This window comes from Rhinolophus hipposideros, assembly GCF_964194185.1.
Source record: "Rhinolophus hipposideros genome assembly, chromosome: 20".
In the NCBI taxonomy this organism is placed as follows: Eukaryota; Metazoa; Chordata; class Mammalia; order Chiroptera; family Rhinolophidae; genus Rhinolophus; species Rhinolophus hipposideros.
In genome coordinates this window covers 50,544,213-50,565,043 of record NC_138066.1, presented here as the reverse complement: position 1 = coordinate 50,565,043, position 20,831 = coordinate 50,544,213, and the positions used below count along the sequence as shown (strand labels likewise).

The 20,831-nt window shown below is 57.1% G+C and overlaps 2 protein-coding genes across 6 annotated transcripts; both read right to left on the bottom strand.

Annotated features, from left to right (window-relative positions):
* Nucleotides 1-234: 234 nt before the first annotated feature.
* LOC308488626 (protein IL-40) lies at nt 235-9,572 on the bottom strand (the record flags this gene model as incomplete). The annotated part of the gene is made up of 5 exons (XM_081028527.1): nt 235-335; nt 513-779; nt 2,074-2,373; nt 9,142-9,174; nt 9,536-9,572. 5 exons carry the CDS (start codon nt 9,570-9,572, stop codon nt 235-237), a joined length of 738 nt encoding a protein of 245 aa, XP_080884653.1.
* A 2,634-nt stretch (nt 9,573-12,206) lies between these two features.
* TMC8 (transmembrane channel like 8) lies at nt 12,207-20,827 on the bottom strand. 5 transcript variants are annotated; one of them, XM_081029942.1, is made up of 16 exons: nt 20,706-20,827; nt 19,985-20,241; nt 19,667-19,818; nt 19,198-19,347; nt 18,832-18,914; nt 18,161-18,297; nt 17,688-17,835; nt 17,113-17,283; nt 16,669-16,808; nt 15,034-15,157; nt 14,550-14,647; nt 14,179-14,362; nt 13,892-14,022; nt 13,654-13,812; nt 13,146-13,224; nt 12,207-12,682 (listed from the first exon to the last, which is right to left on the bottom strand). In XM_081029942.1, the coding sequence occupies exons 2-16, from the start codon at nt 20,131-20,133 to the stop codon at nt 12,452-12,454; spliced, it is 2,136 nt and encodes a 711-aa protein (XP_080886068.1). In that variant the 5' UTR covers nt 20,134-20,241; nt 20,706-20,827; the 3' UTR covers nt 12,207-12,451. The 5 variants fall into 5 exon arrangements, with proteins under 5 accessions (XP_080886068.1, XP_080886066.1, XP_080886069.1 ...); XM_081029940.1 differs by lacking the exon at nt 20,706-20,827 and adding an exon at nt 20,410-20,680; XM_081029943.1 differs by having other exon boundaries at nt 12,221-12,682; nt 13,892-13,950.
* Between the last annotated feature and the right edge of the window lie 4 nt (nt 20,828-20,831).

Below are 20,831 nucleotides of genomic sequence, written 5' to 3'. Positions count from 1 at the left end.
AGCCGCAGTCAGCGGGACAAAAAGCCATAAATCAGCAAGCCTGAGGCAGGCACCTGGCACACGACAGGCCCTTAAACTTCTGCAAGTCACACAGAAGTGACATGGCCCTTTCCCTGTCCTGGTGGCAGGTCTGCCCTACAAACCTACCACCCACTTCTCTCCAGCGTGGGCTTCTGTTGGTCCACACAGGCCACCCACAGTTCTGACTCCTCCCCCTCATCCAGCACCAATTTCCTACCTGGTCCACTTGGTCCAGGCCAGCATCCCGGAAGTGATAGCTGCAATGGAGGTGAGGCTGCCAGCCAGCACAAAGGTGGGTCCCTGGGGCAGCTGTCCTGTGAGGGAAGCGGAGGTGTCTGGGCTGGGCTTCCCTAAGGTAGGGCCAGAGTAGGCGTGACTCCTTCGTGATACCCTTCCCAGCTCTTGGCAGCAGCCAGGTGGAGCTCTTCCACCTCCCACCCACCTACCCAGAAGCTCCAGCTGCCCCTTTGGAAACCAAGGAGCCCTCTCACCTGGTGGCACCAGCGTGAGGGGGCTGCTTTGGACACTGATGTCATTTTCAGCCTGGCACTGGAGCCAGTCCGACGTCTCGGTCAGTGGAAAGGAGAAGTTGGCAGGCTGCCCGTAGGTTGGTTTCTGCTGCATGTAGACGTGCCCGTTCTTCCCGATCAGGCTGTAGGTGATGGGTGGGCTGCCGAATGCCTGGCAGGACACCTCTACCCTGGGGCCTGACCCTTCGTCCAGCAAGGTAAAGTTAGCTTGCAGCTGGGACACGGGATCTGGCAGGGTGCACAGGGTAGAATAGGCATGGCTGGAGGACGTGATACCGTCTCCCCAACAGGCTCCCTTGTTACAAAATAATGAGCCTGGAGGCGTAACTGTGATTTCCACCTCCTCCAGGCAGCCTTCTGGATTATTCCCTCTGCCCTGTGTCTGGGCTTCTACCCTACTTGCAGTGTGTACCACACAATTTCGCATTTGGTTTTATTCATGTGTAGCATATTCTGGGTTGCCAGACTTAGCACAAAAAAATACAGGAGGCCCAGGTAAACATGACTTTCACATAAAGGATGAATAATTTCTTTAGCGTGAGTATGTTCTATGCAAAGTTTATCTGGCAATCCTATTTATATTCTCTCAGTCTTGACTCTTTTACTGGAATACACATGCTCTTTCAGGACTGTCACTTAGAAGATTCTACTATTCCCCAGGGCCATCAGCCTAAGGCTCTAAACAGCCTTACTGCTAAGTCACAACCACCACCACAAGTGGAATACTGACCATCTACTAAGAGCTTCCATTGAATTATTTCTACCCTCCTGGGGTAGGTAGTCTTATCCTTGTTTTGTAGATGAAACAACCTAAATTCAGATAGGTTGAGTGACTTGCCCAATGACCCACAGCCCACTGCCTGAGATTGAAGCCTCGACCTGTAATGTCCCAGACTGGGCTCACCCCCCCTGGGCTGTCTCCTCCTGGGTGTGGGCCCAGGGGGTCACAGTGCCACCGGAGGTCAGGTCGGGCAACACTTCCTGCTTCCCAGCCCTGATGCCTCCTACCAGGAAGGACCAGAGTTAAGATCAGGATACAAATCAGAAGAATACCCGTCTGGGAGCTTGATGGAGTGGGGTTTGAAACCATCATTTGCCACTTGCAAGCCAGGCGGCCTGGGGCTACGTTCTCAATCTCTGAGAACTTTAGCTTCCTCCTCCACAGGCTGGAAGCCACCCTCAGCTGTGTGATGATTAAATTAGATCAAGAACAAAAAGTGCCCACTTTATCAGCTTGAGGTCAGAGCTCTCAGCAAATGGGGCTTGGACCCTGGTCACTTCTGCCCTGAGACTCTGTTTTACCCTCCCTTTGGCCCCTGCCAGGAGATTGTGCCCTGGGGGGCCCAGCCAGGTTCTACCCCAGCCTGGGACCAGGCCCTAAGGGACCGAGACTGGTTCTTGGAGGCCAGTCTGCCTTTGCCATGTAGCCTCAGACCCCAGACCCCCCGATTCCCACGCCTAGGAGCTTTGCTTTTCTTCCAGACCCTGCACCCCACATGTGCCCCCTCCCCAATGTACTCACTGGCCCACAGCTCCCAGTACATCTGCAGCTTGGTGCTGACCACACGCATGCCCCCGGTGGTGGCTGCCTGGCAGAAATAGGTGAGCAGGTCTGGCCTGGACTTGAGCGTGACATTGATGCTGAAGGAGGCCGGGTCTTGGGTCTTTATCGTTTTCTTGGCGACTTCAATGTCCCCACTGCCCCAGAGGGAGTAGGTGATGGGCAGAGGCGCATGGGGTGAGTGGCATGTTATGAGAACTCGGCAGCCTTTGGGGAAGACCTCCAGGACTTTGTAGGCAATGGAGATCTCAGAGGTGATTTCTGGAGGTGAAACAGTCAGAGGAGGAGGAAGGAAGCCAACATTTGTCAAGCACCGTAAGGAAATGCTGGTTTGACGGTTCCTCGAAGAGTTAAACAACGGATTACCGCATGACACTGCAATCCCACTCCTAGATGTGTAGCAAAAGCCTTGAAAACAGGGACTCTAATAGATACACATGCACACGTGTTGGGAGCGGCACTGTTCACAATCGCCAGAAGGAGGGAGCAGCTCACACGTCCATCCATGCGTGAACGGATAAATAAAATACGGTCTCTCCATACAACGGGACAGTGTGTAGCCATAAAAACGAGTGAAGTACCTACCGACAGATACTACGACCTTGGGGACACCATATTCAATGAAACAGACACCAAAAGCAACATACGGTATGATTCCCTTCATGTGAAATATCCAGAATAGGAAAACCCATAGAGAAAGAAAGCAGATGGGCTGTCAGGGGCTGGGGGAGGGTAGTGGGGAGTGACTGCTCATGGGGACGGGGCTTCCTCTTGGGGTGATGGCTCTGGAACTAGATGGGGGGGTGGCAGATACGGTGAATGCACCAAATGCCACTGAATTGTTCACTTTAAAATGGTTCAACTTGTCATGTGAACTTCATGTGATTTTTTTTTTTCCTAAAGAAAAGAAACAAACTGCTGGTAAAAAGTCTGCCTCCTGGGTTTAGACTCTTTCTGCCCTTGATATTTACTACGCAAATAAAATGAACTTGAGACATAAGTAGGAAGCATGGAGAAGTTTGGAACACGGGATTCAACTTCCAGATTCAACAGTTTTATGAACCGTAAGCTGTGGGGACAAGCAGAGACATTCTTGCAGATCACTATGTCCCCAGCCCGTGGTAGGAAACCAGAAATTTACTGTTTGTTGGCTGTGTGACTCTCAGATGAAAAGGCAGGTACTGTCCAGTGACGCCCAGCAGTATGGCCTACGTTCTTGTTCCAGGGATGTCCTCATGTGCTCAAGATGCCAGGCAGTTCAGGCGTTCCTTGAGTACGCACCTGAGCTGGGGATTTCCTCACAGGGATGGGGACAAGTCAGGTACAAAGTGGACCAGGAACCCATTGAACTGTCACTGCCTGCAGGCCTGAGCGTGGCAGTGGCCTGCAGGAACGCCAATGCCTGTCTACTCATGTACCAGAGGCCTGTTCATGTCAGACCCACCAGGGGAGCTGGGATACAGGGGCGGTGGCTGGGCCCCAGCGCCCAGGAAGGTCAACACCTGGTTTAAAGGGACAATCAGAAGGCAGGGGGCAGAGGGCATGACCCAGACCTGTCAGAGGCATTACGGCGGAGGGTCCCCAGCGTTGGAGGGGATGGGCGAAACTGAAGAGAAAGAAGCCATTTCGGGGAAAGCAGGACCTCAGAAGAATTGGGGAGACTCTGGAGGACACAGCATGCTCACAGCACCCAGAGGTCGCTACCCCCAGACCCAGGGTCAACACCCAGTCTCTAGCCACTCCCAGCAGGGGTTCACCCAGCGAGACCACCTCTCTGCTTGGAAGTAACTTTCTATTCTGTAGGCAGATCCTGGAGTCGGTTCTGACACACAAAACATCTCTAAGGTCTTTTCATATTGAGCCTCTGGCTGCCCGTAGTGAATTCTCCACAACAGCCACTGGGATTAAACAGAGCTGCCTTCTGAATGGGGGTTTGGGAGAGAGGGCTGGATTATGAATGGTGCATTTTGAAGACTGGTGTGTGGGGGCAGTGCCGGGGGAGGGTGGTGGTGGAAGGAAGCGTCTATGAAACCTGAATACCCTAGACCTCATGCGTTGCTCGTGCCTGGCTAGGCACGTGGGCTCTGGAAACCACACTGTGATCAGAAAACTGCTCACTGAGCTGAGGAACAAACTAGAACGCGATGGTGTTCAGAGACATTTCCTAGGAATCCTATTTCTGATCACTAAACATATTTCTTTCTAGACCAGTGGTTCTCACCCAGCAGTGATTTTGCCTCCAGGGGATTTTTGTGCCTGCAGACATTTGGGGTTCTCATGAGTGTGGGGGGGTGCTCCGGGTATCTAGTGGGGAAGAGGACAGGGACATGCAGTGCACAGGACGGCCCCAGCGCAGAAGGATCCAGTCCTGGTGTCAGGAGTGTCGAGACTGAGAAACTGGGCTAAGCTGCTGCCCCAGCCTCATGGAATCAGGATTTCTTCCTCTGCCCCGGGCTGCACAGCCACCCACAAATACGTCCCCCTCTGTGCCTCTTTCTAAACTTCATAAGAACCCCTAGTTTTTAAATACTTTTTTTTTCCCAAGCAAGCTTTCATGCAATATCCTTGATTTGAAATGAGGCTGTGTGGAGAGTTGAAGCTGCTCTCTGGACACCATTTTGCAGACTGCTCCCAATCATTTCGTCAGCACAACCCGGGCTGGGGCCAAAGGGCCAACTCATGGCCCATAGCGGCTCTTGGGGCCAGAATCCCTCACAGGGGAAATGGGGGTCCAGGGCGGAAGTGTGATGACACTTCTCTTTTTGCTCCCTTCATGGAAGGAAATGATCTTGACTTACAACGGTGGAACAAAGAAGCTCGCCCACCTTCATTTCCATTCCACGGCCATTAATAGAAACTTGATTTACATAAGTTCACAGACAGGAGCCATTTTTTTCATACAGTACGCAGTGGGCCATTCACTTTTTATTCTAACGACTTGTGTGGTTTTTTCCTTTTGATTATTTAGTGTATGCCTCCATCCCACCAATAATAAGTGGTCTGTCATTTGATTTAACATTCATCAAGCACATCAGAACATTTGAATGGTGGGATGTCACACTCAAACTTTGATGAAATGACAAGGCCATCCCTGGGACTGGAGGCCGAGCCAGGAGGAGGCTGGGCTGAGCCGGTGGCTGTGCAGGGTGTCCATCCAGACCCAGGACAGTAGAGCTGCTGCCCAGCCAGGCTCAGAGGCCCTTGGGGATTGGCCCTCTCTCCACACTTGTCTCTGCGACGCCGGGAAACTTGGAGATTCGAGTCCCTAACCTAGAGATCCAATTCATGAGACTTGAGGTGGGACCCAGGGAGCTGATTTTGAACAAACAACCAACCTGTTGAGGGTTGAATTGTGTTCTCCAAAAAGTTATGTTCAAGCCCTAACCCCCTGATCCTATGCATGGGACCTTATGTGGAAATAAGGTCTTTGCAGATGTACCCCAATAATCCATACTGGGTTAGGGAGCCTTAACAAGAGGAGACACTCACACACACACGTGTGCACACACACTCACAGAGACCATGTGAAGAAAACTGGAGGCAGAAGTTGGAGTGTGCTGTCACTAGCCACCCAGTGCCAGGATCCACAAAGCCAGGACAGAAGCATGGCACCCCTTCTCCCTCGGCCTCCTGAGGGAACCAGCCCTGCTGACACCTTGATCTTGGACTTCTAGCCTCCAGAACAGGGAGAGAATCAATTTCTGTTGTTCTTCACACCCCAGTTTGTGGCACTTTGTTATGGCAGCCACAGGACAAACGCAACCCGCCTCCAAGTAATTCTTGTGAAATGGTCGAGAAGCTCCCTCAGAAATACCAAACAGGTTTTAGGAGTAAATGGAGGACAATCCATCAACGTTCCCTTGCGCTCTCTCAAGGGCGTACACTACTTTACATGTCCTTCACCCAGATGCTGCCCCTCTGTCCTGTGTTCACAGCAGCCCACAGGAACCCCCTGGCTCCCCGGTCACCCTCCTCCTCCTGCCCCAACCCGCAGAGGGCCCTGCATGTCCCCTTACATCCCGCCTCCCAACCTGCGCAATCCTGACGCCCTCCCATTGCGCCCTCCAGAATGCAGGCTCAGTGGGTCCCCAAACCCCCACAACCCTCAACACCTTCTCATCTACCATACCCAGTGGAACCCAGCCCCCTCCCCAGGGCACGGGCTACACCAGCGGCTGTCTGAGGAGGTGTGGATCCCCACAGCCTTCCCAGCAGTGGCCTGGGACCATGGGTGTGGACATCCTTTCCATGTTTCCGGACCATTCTCCCTCCTTCCTCCCTAAACACCAGCCTTGAACCTCACGTCTTCAGACATATTCCAGCTACCCTTCTGGGTTACAATGACCTAGAAATGCCCATCATTTCTGGAAGATTCTTGCCCCCGGTTTCTGCTACAGTCATGTGCCACATAAGGACGTTTTGGTCAACAATGGACCGCATATACGGCAGTGGTCCCATGAGAATATAATGGAGCGGAAGGATGCCTATCATCCAGTGACATCATAGCCATTGTGACGTCATAGCACAGTGCATTCCTCCTGTTTGCTGTGACGCCGGTGTAAACACACTGCGAGGCCAGTTGTGTAAAAGTGCAGCACATGATTACGTGCAGTGTGATAGTTGATAATAAACTACTGTGTTACCAGTTTATGTTTTTACTGTAGTATACTTTTTATCCTTATTTTAGAGTACTCTTTCTACTTATAAAAAACAAAACAGTTTTGCTATAAAACAATAGCTGTGTTCTGCCGGCAGTGGCCTCACACATTTCACATTTACCGTGTCTCTTAACTGCATCGTTTTCTCTTGCACTTGGTTTAATCTCGTGTTGTTTTGTGCAGTGACGTGCTGTACAGGCTGGTAGCCCAGGAGCAATGGGCTGTACCACGTAGCCTAGCTGTGCGGTAGGCGGCACCACCCAGGTGTGTAAGTGCCTCTGGGATGTTTGCACAACAACGAAATCGCCTTACGACGCGTTGCTCAGAACGTGTCCCTGTCATTAAGCGGCGCCCAACTGTACTCTCAATACTACAGCTGCCATGATTCCTGGGGATTTCAAAATACACAGTGTATCTTTCCAGTATCTTAGCTCTTCAATTCCTTAACATTCAGTGTCTTTCGCCCAACTTCTCACTCCCACTGAAGCCAGTTCAGCTGCATAAGATGCCATTGTAAGGCTGCACTTCAGCTGATCCTTCCAGATCAGCCCAAAACTTCGGGGTCATCTTCCACGGCTCTGTCTCTCCCATCCCACCCCATCCGTCAGCAAGTGTAGCTAGCCTGACCCTCAGACTACATCTCGACAATGTCTGCCTTATCACCCATCTCTCCTTTGAATCCGGGGAACAGCCTAATGACTATCTGGGGTTCTACACTTGCCCCATGTGTCTCTTCTCAACACAGCAGTGAAAGGACCCCGTGAAGGCTACATCAGATCCTGTCTTCTGGGCAAACCGTCTCACAGCCACAGCCCTCCCTACCCAACCCTCTCCCACCCCTCTTACCTCCTCCCCCAACTCTCCCCTTCCCTCCTTCCTGTGCTCTGGCCATGCAGACCCTTGTCCAGGCACATCCTGTTCTATGTGTGTTTGCTTGGGTGTCCCCTTCTCAGTGACGACTTCTCAGTAAATGCTGCCCGTCCTCCCCACCCCCACCATGTTCCTTTCCCTTCTCCCTGCTTGCTTTTCCCCAGGGCAAATCACATCCTAGCATGTGTAGAGTATGCTCAATTTTATCATCACTTGCCCCTCCAGCCCCACTAGAATGTAAGCAGCATGAGAGCAGGGGCTTCGTTTTGTTTCTGCACCTTGTGTATCCATCCTGAGACTTAGAGCAGGGCCTGTACCAAACAGGTTCAGCCATATTGAGAGAATGAATGAATGAATGAATGAATGAATGAATGAATGAATGAATGATTTACCAGTCAGTCTCTTAGGAGTTTGGTTAGTAGGACTTGCTTGGCAAGTGTCTGAGCAGTCAGGCGCCTGACAGTGCCCTGGGATGTACCCCACCCAGGTTCTTCCCGGAGACCCAGAGGCCTGCATAGCCTCTGCTGTCATTTTTTTTTGTTAGCTGAAACACCACAATGTGTTTGTTTTTAAAGCGAATGAGGAAATGATAGTTCAGCCTGTGCGGCAGTCAGGGGAGACCCGCCCTTCGGTGGAACAGAGGAGGAAGCCAGCTCTTCCACCCTGTGACCAGGGAAGGGACCTGCTGGGACCAGGCAGCAGGGAGAGCAGCGCCTCTGCCCTGAAGACGTGCAGAGGAGGAGGTGACCCATCACCTTGACCTTATGGGGCACAGGGCTAGAAATGGGGCAGGGGAGAGGGCAAGAGAAGGGAGGGGAGCAGAAAAGCGAAGAGGCAAAGGGAGTGGAGTCCAGACCAGGAGTGTCTCCTCCCCCTGGCTCTGTACCATCCCCTGATTCATGGAAAGCAGGCCCAGACGCCCTCCTGCTGCCTCTGAGAGTAAGGCAACCTCCCCTGGCTGGACCTGGACCCTGGGGGAGCCTGGACTTCCCCATTCGCTCACCGCCATCCTCCCGGACCACGTGCACCCCCCCACGGCTCCCCTCCTGACTATGGCCCCCCCACACGGCAACGCACCAGAAAGCTCCCAGCCCTCTCTGGGGTCACACCCATCGGGCAGAGCTATGGGGCTCCCAGAGGAGCTTCTGTTCCAGATCTGGGGTAGAGAGATTAGGGTACACCTGCCCAGGGACATGCCCTCCTCCTTCACCAGCACACACACATATACACACACACACACACACACACACAGGAGGTCAAACACTTTCGTTACCCCATGTCCCCTGGAGATCCCCCCCCACAGCCTTCTCTCCTATCCACTCCCTGCAGGGCCCTACAAGGGTTGACTCTGGGTTTTAGAATTGTCCAATTGTCCACCAGCAGACACTGCGTCACCAGCAGCAACCTTCCCGCAGCCAAGGCACCCACCATAAGTGGGGGACTCTGACTCCAGGATCCCCAGCTGGGGGCCCTTTTCACTCCCACATGGTGGGCTACTCACCTACTTCCTGCTCCGTGGAGAAGCTGCTGGTGGCTGTAAGAGAGGGGAGAGTGGAGAGAGTAGTAAGGAGAGAGCTCAGGGTAGAGGGGAGGCCAGAGACCACCCAGAGAGCCTCCTACCAAGGCCAGGCAGGACGCCCAGGACTCAACAACCATCTTCACTCACAACAGCTCTTGCAAGCCCACACTTAGTATCATCGGCCCATTTTGCAGATGAGTAAATGGTGGGCCCAGAATGGAGAAGCAATAACTGGGCCACATATGCCGTCAGGGGCTGGTCTGAGACTCAAGCCCTCTCTGTCTTGTGTTTCCCAATGTGTCCATACCTTCAGGTCCCACCTGTCCTGTGCCTCCCAGCACCCCCCACCTTCCAGGATGCCTCCAGTGGGGCTCACCCAGCGTAGCCAAGCAGATCAGTAGCTGGAGCCTCATGTCTCTGCTGGTGTGGGGCCTCTGCTCAGGCTCGAAAAGGCTCCCTCAGTGGGGGCCCCTTTGCACCCTGGTGTGTCACCGGGGCGCTCCTTGGGAGGTATGTGAAGCAGGGAGATAACCCGGAGGCCACAGCACCCCAGGGCCTCAGCAGCCAGGGCTGGGCCCAGAACAGCAGACTCCCTCACCCCCTGCAGGAATTAGGGGGTGCCTGGGCCTTGGAGCCAAAGCAGGGCTACACTCAGCCAGCACCGCTGCACTGTGGGCCCTGGGCTGGTTGGGTAGATAGACGGTATCCACATCCTTTGCTCAGGTTGTTCCCTCTGCTTGCATCTCCTGTCTGAAACCTCCCTTCCCTGCTAGTCACCTGCTCTGTGAGACCTCCTGCTGGGGGTGCCCCTCCCACCCCAGGGTGTCTTGCTGGACAGTTGTGATCGTAGGGGGTCTCAGCTCCACTTCTCATCTTGTCCACTTGTCTCCTTAGGCCAATGACCACATCAGAATAGGACCTTGACCACACTACTAGGAAGGGCCAGGCACCCCTTGGGACACTTTATAAGTAATTGCTGCTTAAATCCTCACAACCACTCAGAGGATGGTGGTGTCATCCCCAGGTGGTGGCTGAGCGCACTGAGGCCCCGAGTTTGCTGATTTGCCCAAGGCCTCCAAGATTGTCCTCTCCCTCACAGCGCCTAGGGAGCCTGGCCTTGCACTTGGCTGCTTCTCAGTACACGTTCACTGGAGGGACACGAAGGTGCTAAGGAAAGGACCTTGATGGTTCTGTGCAGCGGTTCTCCCACTTCAGTGCCCATCAGCACCATCCCAGGGGCTCCCCCACTGGGCCCCAGCCTTAGACTTTCTGACTTGGGATGCCAGGTGGGGCCTGAGAATCTGCATTTCTAACAAGTTCCCAGGTGATGGTGATGGGGCTGGTCCAGGGAGCACACGACCTAAACTGCTCGTTGACATTGTCAGTCGCTTTCCTGTACTCGCCCTCCCTCGACCGAGCAGAGCTTTGTGTCTCCCTCGTAGGCTCATCGCCAGCCCCAGAACAAGGTCCAGCTCGTGTTGACAGATGGATAGGTCTTGTGATGCTGGGTGATTGAGAGGACAGCAACAGGAGGTGCTTTAATGACCATATAAAACTGCGGGCCTGAGGGCACCTGGCCAGAGCTGCCCAGACTCTGTGTCATGGCCTGGAATCCAGCCATGGCCCCGGGTGGAGATAGGGGGGCTTTTCAAGCACGTCCTGGGGTTTCCCCTGCTTTCCCTCCAGTTCTCAATCCTGGCTCGGGTAAGTCACCTGAAAGCTTCAGAAAGCCCCGATGCCTGGCTGCTGGCTGCGCCTGGATCAATCGCATTGGAGGTGCTGGCACGGGGCCACTTCTGACAGCTTCTCAGGTGTTCCCAGCGGCTGAGGTCCCTGGATTGAGTTACTGCCACCTTGAGCCAGAAGCTCCAAAGAGGAAGCTTCAACAGGGTCAGCAATCTGCCCCAGCCCTGGGAGTCACCCCAGCCCCACCACCTCCAAGGTTCCTCAAGGATGGCTCAACTGGGGGACATGGAGAGGGCAGGAGAACAGACTCCGCAGAAGGCATGGCGGGGGTGCTGGTGGTGGGGCGCCTGTCCTGCTTTCCTGAGGTCCAACCCTGTTTTGATGTGCAGTTGCTGGGTTAGAATACTGGGCGCTGAGGAATCCTGCTAGGGAGACGCCAACTTCAGAACGTTTGTTACTCAGGCTCAAATGAGCCTTATAAGCCCCTTGGGGTCAGGGCGGGGAATCACAGCCAAGCCTGTTGTCACACAGCAGCCTAGCCGACAGTCCCCTGTGTCTTTCCTTGAGGAAAGAATAGTCTGTGAGACTGCGCCTTTTTGGGGCTTTGCTTATCTCAATGTTTTACACCTTATGTCTCTCTGTTTGGTCCCCAAAAGATGGTTTGCAGCCAAAGACAGGTAAGATATCTCACGTGAGATAAAACCTAAGATGGGTGGAACCGAGTGGGGACCCCCGATGAGCTGCCTTAGAAGATCTGGGAAGGGGCCTTGCCTCCCCTCCCCCCTGCCTGGGAAAAGCCGTTGCTAACTCTGGCTTTTCCTCTCTCACCTGATTGTGAGAGAAGTCATGAGGGCAATAAAGACCAACTCTCTCCATTTATCTCAACGGAACTGTTACAGCATGAGAGACTTGTCCCCGGGGAGGGGCATACCTCACCTAAGTCATCACAAGACTTTCTGCTCCGGCTGCTTGGGGACAAAGATAATTGGTTTGATTCACTTTTGTGACAAGCATGGCCTTCTGAGAATTAACTGCATTAAGTCTCTTTCTTTCTTAAAACCTAACCCAACGCCGCCCCTTCTCGCACCCACACTGCCCGAGTTGCGCTGGACGCGACACAAGCCCCACACTGCTCCATGCGGCTCTGGAACCAGTGCCCAGGGGTCAGATCCTGGCTCTGCCCCTTACTGACCGCACCCCCATGGGTCTCCATCTCCTCACAGGTTTAGAAGGAACGACGGGAGGTTGTGTGGGGCACCATGCAGGGAGAACACAGCAACCCCTGGTGCAGGTTTGCCCTAACAGGGCCAGGTCTTCCCTTCCCAAATTTTGTGATGGCCCTTTCCACCGTAAACAATTTCCGAGCACTTCCAATGGACGTATATTCATAAATTGTATTCATGGGTTACTGTAGTACTGTAAGATGCACATTATAAAACAACAAAAACATAATGAGATAAAAATACAAACACAAGTTCCCTTATTTTCTTCCTGCTGCCCTTGGGTGTGTGAACCCCGTTTTGAGGTGCCCACTGAGAGGGTTTGGGGGTCAACAGGGGGCAGGAGTGTGAGGCGTGGGGGCTACAGGTCGGACCCTGGGGAGGCTCTAGGTGGCGGCAGGGGTCGGATCCGTGCTGCTGGGGAAGTGGAATCTACAGGCGGGATCCGCGAGGGAGGGTCCCGGCCTGGGGGATCCCGGGCAAGGGAATCCGGGGCAGAAGGATCGCGGGCGGGAAGATCGACAGTGAGGGGACTCGGGCCCCAGAGAGTCAGCGAGGCCCGGCTCCGGCAGCAGCCGCGACAGGTCCTCCACCAGGTGCCACTTCTCCTGGACTTGCTGCAGCGGAGGAGCGAGCAGCTGGTTAACAGCCGCGCCTCCGCTCCCGAGCCGGGGGCGGGGAGAAGCAACGTCCCCGCCCCTCCCGCCCGAAGCCCCGCCCCGGTTTAGCCCCAGCCCGAGGTCACGCCCCGTCACGGTTGCCCCAGTAATTCAGAGGCCACGCCCCCTCCAGATCCCGCCCCTAGTCCGAGGCCCACCTTTATTTGGCCCCGCCCCGTAAGGGCCTGGTCTACAACCGAGACCGGCAGGGTCCCGGCCCCGCCCTTGGCCTAAAGCCCTACTCCTATCAAAACTTTGTTCCCAAGCCTAAGGCCATATTCCTGCGTATGGCTCCTGGCCTGAGGCGATGCCTGGAGCTCATTCTTTCCCTCCACCTTCTCTGCTTCTCTGCCAGCCCGAGACCACACTCCTGGGCAGGGTCTCACCCGCAGTCGGTTGCCTTCCCAGCCAGATGACTCACCCAAAGCAGCTGCTTTCGGAGGCCGTGGATGGCCCTTGCCTTGGCCTGGGACTGCGAGACGCACACGGTCAGGACAAGGCTTTGGATAGAGGGGGATCCAAGGTCAGTCCCATCCCTGCTGCCTCCTCAACCAAATCTCTTAAAAAAACGCCTCCTGGGGTCCTTCTCTGTCTTGCACTGGCAGACAACTCTTTCTCCTCCCTCCCACGGGGGCTCAGGCCCTCTCCTCTAAATGGCAACAAGAAGAACCGCTGCAGGTTCTCAGCACATCTGCGTTTCTCCAGTGATTCGGTGAGGTGCCAGCTTTACAGGTGAGGCCCCGAGGGAGCTGCCCGGGGCCACAGGAGGAACCCCCAGGCCACCTGCCTTGTAGCTCATGCTCCGTACCCCGCCCCTGCCTCCCTGGGCTCTCCTTGTCTGGCTCCCAGATCCCATGAGACTGGCTGGGGGTGCCCACGGAAGGAAGGAAACCCCCGCCTCCCTCGGCCCCTGTTGTCCTGAGAGGAACCTGAGCAGGATGACGAGGGGAAAGCTGAAGGCATGGGAGCCCAGGTAGTAGACGGCACGCTGGCCAGAGGGTGGCAGCCACAGGGCCACCAGCTCCGGGACCACCTGCCAGGGGGCCGAGTAGTTGGCGAAGAGGCCGCAGTCCCAGGAGGAGTGGATGCTGTGGAGAGAGGGCCAGCGTCAGGTTCCCCGGGAGGAGCTGCCCGCCTGCCAGCCTCCAGCCTCTCTACTCCCCTCACCTGCTGACCACGTAGCCCAGCGGCACGGTGGCCAGAAGCAGGCCCAGGATGAGCACCAGCTGGAAGAAGAAGGTAGAGCTGGAAGCCCGGAATCGGCGAGGGGACGCCCTGGAGTTCCTCAGGAGGGTGTACTGGGGAGCAAGAAACAGCCGTTGGGGGCCGCTAGCCCGTTTGCACACACCAAGGAGTCTGGAGGCCCAGGGAAGGGCCGCTGGGTAGGAGGGGTGGCAGGAGCGGGAGCCCCGCTCAGGGTGCGCCCTGCTCCCTCCCAGCCGGTGAACTCGCACCTTCTTGATGTAGAAGGTGAGGATGATGAAGACACTGTTGAGCAAGGGCAACAGGGGGCAGTAGAAGAGGCCCATCCAGGTAACCGTCTGCGCTGCCACGATGTCCAGCACGTTCTTGGGCACCAAGAACTCCTCCCGGTCCAACCAGGCCCAGAACCGGCCTGAGAATCGTTCCACCAGCAGCCTGGAGACAGGAAGTGTCCAGGTACCACCACCAAGAAGAGCGCGTGGGGCGCCCTGGTTATGGCCATGGCCCCCCACACTCGCTCACTCACACGGACACGTGTGTAGAACGGCTCACGCTTGGCTGTGGCCACTGGCCATCCCCAGACATGCCCAGGTCACCCCCGTGGTGTCCCCACGTGACTCACCTCCTAGGCAGGCTGACGAGGAAGGTGAAGGCCACGGTGAGCAGGAAGTTGAAGATGCTCAGCTTGTACAGCTCCTCCCCCACTGAGTTCTCCCAGCACTGGTGCAGAGGGGCCCCTGTCACCACCCACAGTCCCCGGCTGCCCCTCACCCACCCATGGGGGCGGTGTCTCGGCCACAGGAGCCTTGCCCGGAGTCTGATATGATCGCTAAGTTAAAACCCGGGCCTTGAGGATAAGATTGGAGCAGGGAAACCCAGCAGCCAGGGCTGCCACCCAGCAGCCGGGGCTGCCACCCAGCGCGGCGCACAGCGTGATGCGAATGGCGCCCCCTGGAGGTGAGCTGAGGTATGGGCGGCTCTGCCCACAGCCTCCCGCAAAGGTGAGACCTGGAGAGGGACAAGTAGATCAAAAGGGCAGGGAGGTCAAAGTGTGGGGTTTTGGGGAGATGCACGGAAGGGACAGCCCTGATGGAGCCACCAGCTACCTGGTAGTCGCAGGCGTCGTAGCCATAGGACTCACAGCTTGTCTTGTTTCTGCCGATGCACAGCATGGTCTGACCCAACGAGAAGGAGAACATCCCCAGGCTGGCCAGCTTCAGCACCACGCACCTGGGGGCGGGGCGGCGTCAGGGGCGGGGCCCAGGCGTGGGCACGCCAGCTCCAGGATACAGGTGTGGCTGAAACCTGCGCTAGATCTGGTCTCTCCCAGGCCCAGCCCCCTCTGAATCCAGAGCTCAGCCTCCTTCCAACCTTCTCCATCTGTGGCAATGTTCCCCAGAATCTTGGTCTCCAGGTGATTCATGGGAGAAGGGTTCTGTTTTTAAACCAGTTTGGGAAATACTGCACCGAGTCCTCCCCACCCGCCCCGCTTGGAAATTCACAGGCATAGATAGGCCTTTAGTATCCTAATTGCAGGTGAGATCTTCCTTTCTCCTACCACCTGTTAATACCCTAGCCTACTTACACTGCCTCCTAAATCACACACACGTGCATGCATAGCTGGGCCATAAGGAGGGCCGCCAACGCCAAACCATCGCATGCACGTTATAGCTAGTAAGTGCAAACGTTTTAATGCTAACACATGGCAGGCTCTTAACAGTGGTTCATCTGTTGAGGGAGGCTGCGTGGCGGGTGGGTGGGATGGCAGGTGGAGAGAAAAGCAGGGCTGGAGCTTAGGTCAGTGGTCCAAAGAGGGGCTATGGGTCCAAGACAGGACCCTAGCCTGGAGAGGGGAGACAGAGCAGAGCATGGGGGCAGAGGAGGGCTTGAGTTTGAGCCTCCACCCAGCAGACTTGGCGAGCTTGACCTCGGCCGAGGTACTTGGTCCCTGTGAACCGCAGTTTACTCATATGTCCAGTGGGGATGCGGATGGTTCTGATTTCACAGGTCATGGTGAGGGTTGTTGTGGGGACAGAGTCCCAGAGAGGAGTTTCCAGGCTCTCGGCCTCACGTGGAAAGGTGCTCACTCGGGTAGTAAAAGGCCATCAACTGTGATTGGTTGGCCATCAGCTGTGGCTAATTGGCCATCAGCTGTAACCAGTGAGCCACTGGCCACTAATATAACTGCCATGGCTATGCTAGCAGAAAAATGGGGGCTAGCAAGAAGATGGTGGCTGAGCTAGCAAGAGTGGATTGCAGAGTGGCGTGGAGTATAGTGGTATAACTCCCCTATCTGTGGCTCCATGGGTGTTCCCTTTTGGCCTCACCATATCCTGCATTCTTATGTGGGGAGCAGGAGCTGAGACCCCGCATAATACCCTGCATGACAGTTGACAATGTAAAGGGTATAAGCCCTCAAGTATGTGGGAACTGTGTGTATCCCATGTTCCTGGTTTTCCTAAGTATGTGAAGCTGGTTCCCAACCCGACAAAATAGTCACTGGCCCCTCTGAATGGCTGGCACTTGGTCCAGACTGCTGGCTTGCTTTGGATGGAGACAAGTGGAATACCTCAGACCCGGGTCCCTGAGACAGAGTGTTCTGGAAGTGCCCATCTGCCTTCCCTTGCTGGGCACTCCTGGTGTCAGGAAACAACCAAGGCGGGAAGCAGGACACAGTTCTCCTGCCTCTGAGCCCTCCTTCCCTCCCCTACCCTCCACATGGGGTCCCACCTGTCACTCACCACATAAGGGTGAGGTTGACCTCAGTGTTGGGAGGGTAGTTCTCCAGCTGGACCAGGAAAACAAACAGCTGAGGCCCCAGAAAGTTGACCAGAGCGATGACCCCAGGGGGCAGGTACTGGAGTAGCACAAACAGGGACTCCTACAGGGGAAAGCGGGGAAGGGATGCCCATGGGCTGGAAAGTCCCCAGCAGCTCCCCCATCTTCTACACCCCTAAAGTGTAACTCCGGGCAGGCCCTGCCTCTGGAAACCCACAGACTATGGCTGCGTGGCGGTCAGGGGATATTCACAGGTAGAGCCAGTCTGACCTGCCGTGACCTTGGGCAAATTGCTTTCACCTCTCTGAACCTCAGATTCTTCAACTGCAAAGTGGGCCCATCCTGTTCCCCCCTCCTCCCCGCAGTTCCAGCCAGGATTAAATGAACACTTGTCAGTTGCCTGGTACCTCCTTGTTGTCCTGCGAGTACTTGGTGGCCCAGAAGATGGCACTGATGCCCCCAACCACCAGGAGGCCGATGAGGACATTGACCCGCAGGGAAGTGAGCAGGTGGCAGGCTCTCTGGGCCCCGGTCTGCTGCTGCGCCAGCAGGAAGCGATATGCCTCCTCCAGCTCTACCTGGGGCGGGGGCGGGGTGGAGGCAGGTTAGGGCTGGCCCTGGGCTGGGAGGTGCATGGAGGAAGAGGAGGGTCAAACAGACCCGGGCCTGGGTCAGTGTGTGTCCCAGACAGGCTGCCGGCATCTAGGCAGGGTGTGGGTGACACCGGGGCAGGGCCAGGCCCAGGCATGGCGGGTGGTTTCATGTAGACTACCCTCTCCTTGCACTGCAGGTGAGTGCTCACACCTAAACACCGCCACAGCCCCTGCCTCCAGCTCTCACCCCATGTGCACACACACGCACACCAGCACTCAGTCACACACAAACACATATATGTATATTAATAGTTATCCATGCTCTGGCACTCAGGCTCATTTGCACACACATGCACACATCTTATACTCACACATGTCCTCGTACACACCTTGAACTCGTTGCTGATCTCATGCTTTTTGATGGTGGCTGCTTCCTGCCCCCGGATACAGAAGTCCCAGGAGGAGAAGACCTTGGCACTGAGAGGTGACCTGTAGTCCTGGCCCAGGAACAGCTTCTGAGGCAGCCCCTTCACCATCCTGGAGGGGCAGGAGGCCAGGGCTTATGGGGGAGAGGCACCTCCCGCCTGCCAGCCACGGCCTTGGCTCAGCTCTGGGTCTGGAGTGGGAAGCCCCTGACAGCCCCAGGAGCAGGCTTGGACCAAGGCCTGGGTGGGGATACAGGGGCAGTGGCCCCTGTCCCTGAGGTCTGCAGCTGGTGACCCAGACTCTGGACCCTGGGAGCACCCATGAGCCTTACTGAACATGGGCGAGGGCTTTCCTGACAACTGGGGGTACCACGCCAATGAGCAGAATGAGCAGGGAAGACCCCTGGAAGGAGGCAGAGGCTGGGGCCAGCTCTCACCGCCGCAGAATCCCACAGAAGCAGAGGAGCAGGCAGGCCAGAGGGCTCAGGAGGTAGGCCAGGCGGATGCTGTATGCAGAGCTGCTCTCGGGGCCTGCCCGGTACCCGCCATAAAAGAGATAGGTGTTGTTGAAGGCCTGGGGACGTGAATGATGACAGCTGAGCACGGGGCCCTGCCAGGCTGTGTGCTACGTGCTTTCCATGTATTAACTCGCACCATAACTCCATCAAGTAGGGGTAAGAGTACCCCCATTTCACAGAGGCTCAGAGGGGTTAGACAATTTTCCCAAGGCCACACAGTTCTGAGAAAGAGACAGGACTGGAACACAGGAGCCTGCACAGCAACCATGAAGTGGCTTCCAAGGATGAGGGTGGGATGGTGCTAATCCCAGAGGCCTGGGCACTTGTCCCCTCTTGTCCCTTGAGCCGCCACCTCAGCTGGGCCCTGAGGGCTGTGGGCACATGTCCCTAGTCCTGAGCTGTGCACAATGGCCTCAGCCTCTTTCTGTCCTCGTCACTGGCCCAGCCAGTCTCTCTGTGGAAGGCCGTGCCCCCCTAGAAGCCAGAATGTCCTTGGAGGGGTGGGGGTCCTCTTAGACTGGGGTCCCTTGAGGGCAGTTCCCTGGGTTCCCCAGCCCCCCTGGTCCATAGCCAGGGCAGAGCCCACTTACCCTGCCAGTTAGAACATTCCAAAGTTGATTGTGGAAATTGGGAACACCGGTCTGGAGCTGGGTGCCACCAGGGCACTGGAGGGCTGTTGAGGGAAAAAGGGCCACTAGGGACGGGTCTCCAAGGCATAGGTGAGGCTCTGCCCCTACCCACTCCATAGCCCCCACCCCAGGGAGGCCTGAGCAGTGCTCTGAAGAGGGGACAGGAGGGATACCATGCAAAAAGGCTCGGTCACTGAGTCCCAGACCTTGACCCAAGCAGGAAGATGCCCAGGGTCAGGGCACAGAGGGTCAGGGCTGTCCCAAGACTCTGAGCCAGGGTGCATGTGGGCTCCGGATCACTGTTCCCTCCATGGGCCAGGCACTCACTGAAGTTAAGGGCAGGGCCTGGGTCAGGCGGGCGGAGCCAGGCCAGGGGCAGCAGGACGAAGCTGGAGGTCAGAAGCAGGGTCAGCAGATTGAGCAGCAACAGGAAGCGAAGGAAGGTGAAATAGGACTGGATTCCAGTGCCAAAGAGGCCTGTGAGGAGAACAGCAATCAGTCAGGGAGGCACCAAGCCCGGGTCCAGCTGAGAATCCCAGGGCTGAGCGACCCAGCCGGGGGCGGCGATCAGCCTCCCGGGACCTGTTTCACCGTCGGGTCCCCGAGGCCTAACAGTACCTGTGGCAGCCACCAGGGGGTGCTGCCGCTCGGGGGTAGAGCGGTGTGGACGGGGACCGGGGCTTGGTTGGTGGGGACAGAGGGGCGGCGTGGTAAGCGGCCCAGCGCCCTCCTCCTGATTCCAAGCTAGACACTGAGACCCCAGCGAGGGGAGGTGGCGTTGGCGGGCAGGTCCTACCCCCGATCTCGTAGAGTGCCCCTTCCCAGAGCCCAAAGCCCTGGGCCAGCCGCCGCAGCGCCTCCCGCAGGCGCCGTCCCGCCGTCCGCCGCCTGCGCTGCCACCGCTGCCAGCAGGAGGTCTTCAGCCCCTCGGGCGGCTCGCGCAGCTGCCTGCGATGGGCGGTGATGGGGGCGTCCCCGAGTCACCCCTGTACCCACCGGGCGCCTTCCACCCCCCCCACGCCCACAGGTGACTTCCGTTCCCGCCAACAGGGCGCCCTCGTGCCGCCGTCCCCACCCCTCGCCGGCCTCGACCCTGCAGCTGTCGCGCACTCACCGGATGAGGCGCCTGTCCACCATGGCATAGGGCAGTGTCCGCACGGGCGCCCTGGAGCAGAACAGCCGCTCCACTTCCTGCTCGCACAGCGCCTCGCCTGCGGGCGCCCCGTGGGCCTGCGCCCACTGCACGGACCGCGGACGCCGCATGGCTGCCGGGGGGTCGAGGTTGGAGCGGGGTCTGCAACACCGCCCTCCCCAGCAGGGACGTGGGCCCGCGTGGCTGAGCTCCCAGGTCAGAAATGCAGAGCAAACATCCTGTGGGAAGACGTCTGGCCTCAGTCCCCATCCACCTCCCAAAGCCACACCCGGCCAGGGGCCTCAACTTCCCCGTCTGTAAAACGCGCTGAAGGTCTAAAGGACACGTGAAGACGGGACCCTCCCAGCCGAAGCCCATGCACACGGCCCACAGCCCGCCGGCGCCACCTCCTGTGGCCGCGGGCCCTCTCGGTCACCCTTGGCGACAGACAATTCGCGCTCCTCTCCCTGGGGAAGCCGCCCCGCGCGGACCCCAGCGGTTCCCAGGGTCCCGGCTGCCGGCATCCCCTTGTGCCCGCTGTCCGGGGGTCGGGTCCGGCCTTGGGAAGGGCGCGAGGGGACCCCTCTGCCACTTGTGCAGTGACCGAAGCACCCCGTCCCCCAGCGCCAGCAGCCCTTCGGCGTCGTCTGTCCCTTCCATCCCTGACGTCCCGCCGCCTCCTCCGACCGCGCGCCCCGCTCACCTGGGGACGAGGGCACACGTGCCGGGAGGAGACCCTCCTGGGACCTGCCCCCGGGACGCCCAGCGAGGCTGTGAGGGAGCGAGGGCAGGGGTCACATGACAGGAACCCCAGCGCCCTCCGCGGCCC